The sequence below is a fragment of the Borostomias antarcticus genome (assembly GCF_949987555.1).
Source record: "Borostomias antarcticus genome assembly, chromosome: 11".
NCBI classification, from domain to species: Eukaryota; Metazoa; Chordata; class Actinopteri; order Stomiiformes; family Stomiidae; genus Borostomias; species Borostomias antarcticus.
Genome location: NC_140244.1, coordinates 27,736,720 through 27,743,754, shown reverse-complemented (window position 1 = coordinate 27,743,754; position 7,035 = coordinate 27,736,720). Strand labels below are relative to the sequence as shown.

The following is a 7,035-nucleotide window of genomic DNA, read 5'->3' as shown; positions in this document are numbered from 1 at the left end:
CCTCCCTCTCTCTCCCACACACCTCCCTCTCTCTCCCACACACCTCCCTCTCTCTACTCCCTGTCCCCCACACACACCTCCCTCTCTCGCCCACACACCTCCCTCTCTCTCCTCCCTCTCTCTCCACACACCTCCCTCTCTCTACTCCCTGTCCCCCACACACACCTCCCTCTCTCTCCTCCCTCTCTCTCCCACACACACCTCCCTCTCTCTCCCACACACCTCCCTCTCTCTCCTCCCTCTCTCTCCCACACACCTCCCTCTCTCTCCTCCCCTCTCTCCCACACACCTCCCTCTCTCTCCTCCCTCTCTCTCCCACACACCTCCCTCTCTCTACTCCCTCTCTCTCCCACACACCTCCCTCTCTCTACTCCCTGTCCCCCACACACACCTCCCTCTCTCTCCCACACACCTCCCTCTCTCTCCTCCCTCTCTCTCCACACACCTCCCTCTCTCTCCTCCTCTTCCCCCACACACACCTCCCTCTCTCTCCTCCCTCTCCCCCCACACACCTCCCTCTCTCTACTCCCTGTCCCCCACACACACCTCCCTCTCTCTCCTCCCTCTCTCTCCCACACACACCTCCCTCTCTCTCCCACACACCTCCCTCTCTCTCCTCCCTCTCTCTCCCACACACCTCCCTCTCTCTCCTCCCCTCTCTCCCACACACCTCCCTCTCTCTCCTCCCTCTCTCTCCCACACACCTCCCTCTCTCTACTCCCTCTCTCTCCCACACACCTCCCTCTCTCTACTCCCTGTCCCCCACACACACCTCCCTCTCTCTCCCACACACCTCCCTCTCTCTCCTCCCTCTCCCCCCCACACCTCCCTCTCTCTCCTCCTCTTCCCCCACACACACCTCCCTCTCTCTCCTCCCCTCTCTCCCACACACCTCCCTCTCTCTCCCACACACACCTCCCTCTCTCTCCCACACACCTCCCTCTCTCCTCCTCTCCCCCTGTGTCTGTCCTCAGGAGGGCGGGGCCAGCTGCGTGCTGCTGTGGGCGAGGAACCTGTCAGTCAGCATCCTGCGCAGCGGGCGCTGGGAGGGGCACGACCTCACGCCCGCCACCTTCGGAGAGGGCGTGAAACCACCGCTCCACGGCTCCTCCTGCGACAAGTCAAGTGCCAAGTAAGGGGTCAGGGGTCAGGGCTCATGGGTCAGTCAGGGGTCAGGGGTCAGTAAGGGGTCAGGGCTCATGGGTCAGTCAGGGGTCAGACGCCTTCACCATCCAGGAGTGACAGTGGTGGCTCATATCTGGAGTGTGGGTTAGGGTTAGGGTTAGTTAGTGGTGTTAGGGTTAGTTAGTGGTGTTAGGGTTAGTTAGTGGTGTTAGGGTTAGTTAGTGGTGTTAGGGTTAGTTAGTGGGTTAGGGTTAGTTAGTGGTGTTAGGGTTAGTTAGTGGGTTAGGGTTAGTTAGTGGTGTTAGGGTTAGTTAGTGGTGTTAGGGTTAGTTAGTGGGTTAGGGTTAGTTAGTGGTGTTAGGGTTAGTTAGTGGTGTTAGGGTTAGTTAGTGGTGTTAGGGTTAGTTAGTGGGTGAGGGTTAGTTAGTGGGTGAGGGTTAGTTAGTGGTGTTAGGGTTAGTTAGTGGTGTTAGGGTTAGTTAGTGGTGTTAGGGTTAGTTAGTGGTGTTAGGGTTAGTTAGTGGGTTAGGGTTAGTTAGTGGTGTTAGGGTTAGTTAGTGGTGTTAGGGTTAGTTAGTGGGTTAGGGTTAGTTAGTGGGTTAGGGTTAGTTAGTGGTGTTAGGGTTAGTTAGTGGTGTTAGGGTTAGGGTTAGTTAGGGGTGTTAGGGTTAGTTAGTGGGTTAGGGTTAGTTAGTGGTGTTAGGGTTAGGGTTAGTTAGTGGGTTAGGGTTAGTTAGTGGTGTTAGGGTTAGTTAGTGGGTTAGGGTTAGTTAGTGGTGTTAGGGTTAGTTAGTGGTGTTAGGGTTAGTTAGTGGTGTTAGGGTTAGTTAGTGGGTTAGGGTTAGTTAGTGGTGTTAGGGTTAGTTAGTGGGTTAGGGTTAGTTAGTGGTGTTAGGGTTAGTTAGTGGTGTTAGGGTTAGTTAGTGGGTAAGGGTTAGTTAGTGGGTTAGGGTTAGTTAGTGGGTTAGGGTTAGTTAGTGGTGTTAGGGTTAGTTAGTGGTGTTAGGGTTAGTTAGTGGTGTTAGGGTTAGTTAGTGGGTTAGGGTTAGTTAGTGGTGTGAGGGTTAGTTAGTGGGTTAGGGTTAGTTAGTGGGTTAGGGTTAGTTAGTGGTGTTAGGGTTAGTTAGTGGGTTAGGGTTAGTTAGTGGTGTTAGGGTTAGTTAGTGGGTGAGGGTTAGTTAGTGGTGTTAGGGTTAGGGTTAGTTAGTGGTGTTAGGGTAAGTTAGTGGTGTTAGGGTTAGTTAGTGGGTTAGGGTTAGTTAGTGGTGTTAGGGTTAGTTAGTGGTGTTAGGGTTAGTTAGTGGTGTTAGGGTTAGGGTTAGTTAGTGGTGTTAGGGTTAGTTAGTGGGTTAGGGTTAGTTAGTGGGTTAGGGTTAGTTAGTGGTGTTAGGGTTAGTTAGTGGGTTAGGGTTAGTTAGTGGTGTTAGGGTTAGTTAGTGGGTTAGGGTTAGTTAGTGGTGTTAGGGTTAGTTAGTGGTGTTAGGGTTAGGGTTAGTTAGTGGTGTTAGGGTTAGTTAGTGGTGTTAGGGTTAGTTAGTGGTGTTAGGGTTAGGGTTAGTTAGTGGTGTTAGGGTTAGTTAGTGGGTTAGGGTTAGTTAGTGGTGTTAGGGTTAGGGTTAGTTAGTGGTGTTAGGGTTAGTTAGTGGGTTAGGGTTAGTTAGTGGTGTTAGGGTTAGTTAGTGGGTTAGGGTTAGTTAGTGGGTTAGGGTTAGTTAGTGGTGTTAGGGTTAGTTAGTGGTGTTAGGGTTAGTTAGTGGTGTTAGGGTTAGTTAGTGGGTTAGGGTTAGTTAGTGGGTTAGGGTTAGTTAGTGGTGTTAGGGTTAGTTAGTGGGTTAGGGTTAGTTAGTGGGTTAGGGTTAGTTAGTGGTGTTAGGGTTAGTTAGTGGTGTTAGGGTTAGTTAGTGGTGTTAGGGTTAGTTAGTGGGTTAGGGTTAGTTAGTGGGTGAGGGTTAGTTAGTGGTGTTAGGGTTAGTTAGTGGTGTTAGGGTTAGTTAGTGGGTTAGGGTTAGTTAGTGGTGTTAGGGTTAGTTAGTGGTGTTAGGGTTAGTTAGTGGTGTTAGGGTTAGGGTTAGTTAGTGGTGTTAGGGTTAGTTAGTGGGTTAGGGTTAGTTAGTGGTGTTAGGGTTAGTGTTAGTTAGTGGTGTTAGGGTTAGTTAGTGGTGTTAGGGTTAGGGTTAGTTAGTGGTGTTAGGGTTAGTTAGTGGTGTTAGGGTTAGTTAGTGGTGTTAGGGTTAGGGTTAGTTAGTGGTGTTAGGGTTAGTTAGTGGTGTTAGGGTTAGTGGTGTTAGGGTTAGTTAGTGGGTTAGGGTTAGTTAGTGGGTTAGGGTTAGTTAGTGGTGTTAGGGTTAGTTAGTGGTGTTAGGGTTAGTTAGTGGTGTAAGGGTTAGTTAGTGGGTTAGGGTTAGTGTGGTTGCTTCAGTGAGGAGAAAGAGAGACTCAGACAGACTGATAAAGGAAGGAAGGGAGGATGGACAGATCAGACAGACTGATAAAGGAAGGGAGGATGGACAGATCAGACAGACTGATAAAGGAAGGGAGGATGGACAGATCAGACAGACTGATAAAGGAAGGGAGGATGGACAGATCAGACAGACTGATAAAGGAAGGGAGGATGGACAGATCAGACAGACTGATAAAGGAAGGGAGGATGGACAGATCAGACAGACTGATAAAGCAGGGAGGATGGACAGATCAGACAGACTGATAAAGGAAGGAAGGGAGGATGGACAGATCAGACAGACTGATAAAGGAAGGGAGGATGGACAGATCAGACAGACTGATAAAGGAAGGAAGGGAGGATGGACAGATCAGACAGACTGATAAAGGAAGGAAGGGAGGATGGACAGATCAGACAGACTGATAAAGGAAGGAAGGGAGGATGGACAGATCAGACAGACTGATAAAGGAAGGAAGGGAGGATGGACAGATCAGACAGACTGATAAAGGAAGGAAGGGAGGATGGACAGATCAGACAGACTGATAAAGGAAGGGAGGATGGACAGATCAGACAGACTGATAAAGGAAGGGAGGATGGACAGATCAGACAGACTGATAAAGGAAGGAAGGGAGGATGGACAGATCAGACAGACTGATAAAGGAAGGAAGGGAGGATGGACAGATCAGACAGACTGATAAAGGAAGGAAGGGAGGATGGACAGATCAGACAGACTGATAAAGGAAGGGAGGATGGACAGATCAGCATACTGATAAAGGAAGGAAGGGAGGATGGACAGATCAGACAGACTGATAAAGGAAGGAAGGGAGGATGGACAGATCAGACAGACTGATAAAGGAAGGGAGGATGGACAGATCAGCATACTGATAAAGGAAGGAAGGGAGGATGGACAGATCAGACAGACTGATAAAGGAAGGAAGGGAGGATGGACAGATCAGACAGACTGATAAAGGAAGGGAGGATGGACAGATCAGCATACTGATAAAGGAAGGAAGGGAGGAGGGACAGATCAGACAGACTGATAAAGGAAGGAAGGGAGGATGGACAGATCAGACAGACTGATAAAGGAAGGGAGGATGGACAGATCAGCATACTGATAAAGGAAGGGAGGATGGACGGATCAGACAGACTGATAAAGGAAGGGAGGATGGACAGATCAGACAGACTGATAAAGGAAGGAAGGGAGGATGGACAGATCAGACAGACTGATAAAGGAAGAAAGGGAGGATGGACAGATCAGACAGACTGATAAAGGAAGGAAGGGAGGATGGACAGATCAGACAGACTGATAAAGGAAGGGAGGATGGACAGATCAGACAGACTGATAAAGGAAGGGAGGATGGACAGATCAGACGGACTGATAAAGGAAGGGAGGGAGGATGGACAGATCAGACAGACTGATAAAGGAAGGGAGGGAGGATGGACAGATCAGACAGACTGATAAAGGAAGGGAGGGAGGATGGACAGATCAGACAGACTGATAAAGGAAGGGAGGATGGACAGATCAGACAGACTGATAAAGGAAGGAAGGGAGGATGGACAGATCAGACAGACTGATAAAGGAAGGAAGGGAGGATGGACAGATCAGACAGACTGATAAAGGAAGGAAGGGAGGATGGACAGATCAGACAGACTGATAAAGGAAGGAAGGGAGGATGGACAGATCAGACAGACTGATAAAGGAAGGAAGGGAGGATGGACAGATCAGACAGACTGATAAAGGAAGGAAGGAAGGGAGGATGGACAGATCAGACAGACTGATAAAGGAAGGAAGGAAGGGATGATGGACAGATCAGACAGACTGATAAAGGAAGGAAGGGAGGATGGACAGATCAGACAGACTGATAAAGGAAGGGAGGATGGACGGATGAATAAAGCTCCCATGTTCCTAACAGGCTGGTGCTGAACTATGAGAATGTCCTGGGACATCGCTCCTTCAAACTGATGTAAGTACACACCCACACACACACACACACACACACACACACACACATGCACAACACACACGCGCACACACACACACGCACACACACACACGCACACACACACACACACGTATGGGGGGTGAAATGTGCCATTTCTTACCGCACGGAGCGAACTGAGCTGCATACGGAGCTGACAAACGTACGTGTTTACGTGAGTGAAATCCATTCGACTCCCATTGTATTTGATAGGAGGACTGACGTGACTCACGACATTTTGTCCTAGCGACGGCGGCGGCCTGAAGTAAGTCAGCAATGTGTGCATGGGTCGCGGCATTCGCGTGGCTCTCGTTAGCTCACGTAATTATGGCCCGTGTGGATTTGCTAACTGAGAAGACAAACCTGACGAACGTCGCTACTTGCCCACGCGTGGTATTGCGAACGTAGCTGACGTCGCTACTTGACCACGAGTGGTATTGAGGAACGTCGCCGTCACCATCAGGTTACTTAAGCTGCTAGTTGTCTTGTTAGCTCTGATATGGCTAGCCAGCCTCCGTCCAGTGAGATCAGTGATATGACAACTTAACGTTAGATTATTGAGCCTAAATAATAGCAGGCTACTAACAGATAACCTGGTTAATATATGTTATTATTCCTACTATTGTGCTTACTGTGTGTTGCTGACAAGATAAATTATGTTATATTATTATTGCCACCGTCATTTGGCTTAGCTTATGTTCTCCAGCCACGCCAAGTGCTGTGGTAGTAGCTAACTCACTGGTGTTATATTTATTTACATTGTCCCTGAATCCTGTCTAATATCTCTCCATCTGTGTTATGCACCATGGGCCGAAAGAAAATTCGTAGTATATTGTGAAGTAGGGCCTAGGCTCCTTGGCAAAATAAATGTTTTTTGATCCTGATAGCCCAGTAGGCTTTCTGTCAGCCTCTTATGTCATAACCTGCTGTTTTTATTATTATTTCGTTTTACACTACATTTTATCTATATCCTATGTGTGTAGCCTAGTTGTGGCCTATATTATTCGTTTTTATGTAACGAAATACATTAAATAAATGATGGTGCAGGAATGCAATGGTGCGCGCAGCACACAAACAGGCAAATCATTCGACATAGTAAAATAATAACAACAACAATAACAATTAGGCTACAGATATAAAGGGACCTAAAGGGCAAAGGCAATGTTTTCTGTGCACTAAAGTAAGCTTAGGCTAGGCCTAACACGTTATACATACTGTATATAGCCTACCAGAAGTTTAGTGCCGTGCATTTATTAATCGAATAGCCTTTGTCTATAGGCGTATTTGACAGTCCTGGAAAAAGCCCTGATAGCCTACCAAAATGAAAAGAAAATCATTAGTGGCCGCTGTTGTCTGTATTTTGTTATTGTATTTTGTGGCCTGTGTGTAGTTGTAGCCATACTTATTATTCCTACAATGAAGTAGGCTACACCACCACCATTTAAGATTCAATCTCTGGTCTGAATGGGTAGGCTGTATGGAAACATACTTTTT

At 47.9% G+C, this 7,035-nt stretch overlaps 1 protein-coding gene across 1 annotated transcript in view; it reads left to right on the top strand.

Moving 5' to 3' along the window:
• atp6ap1a (ATPase H+ transporting accessory protein 1a) overlaps positions 1–7,035 on the top strand; it is a gene marked incomplete at both ends in the record, with an annotated part of 16,892 nt that overhangs the window by 5,712 nt on the left and 4,145 nt on the right. The window contains 2 exons of the mRNA XM_084446238.1: positions 975–1,132; positions 5,476–5,526. Of these exons, the coding sequence (XP_084302364.1) occupies positions 975–1,132; positions 5,476–5,526 (209 nt within the window). The remainder of the gene's footprint in view (positions 1–974; positions 1,133–5,475; positions 5,527–7,035) is intronic.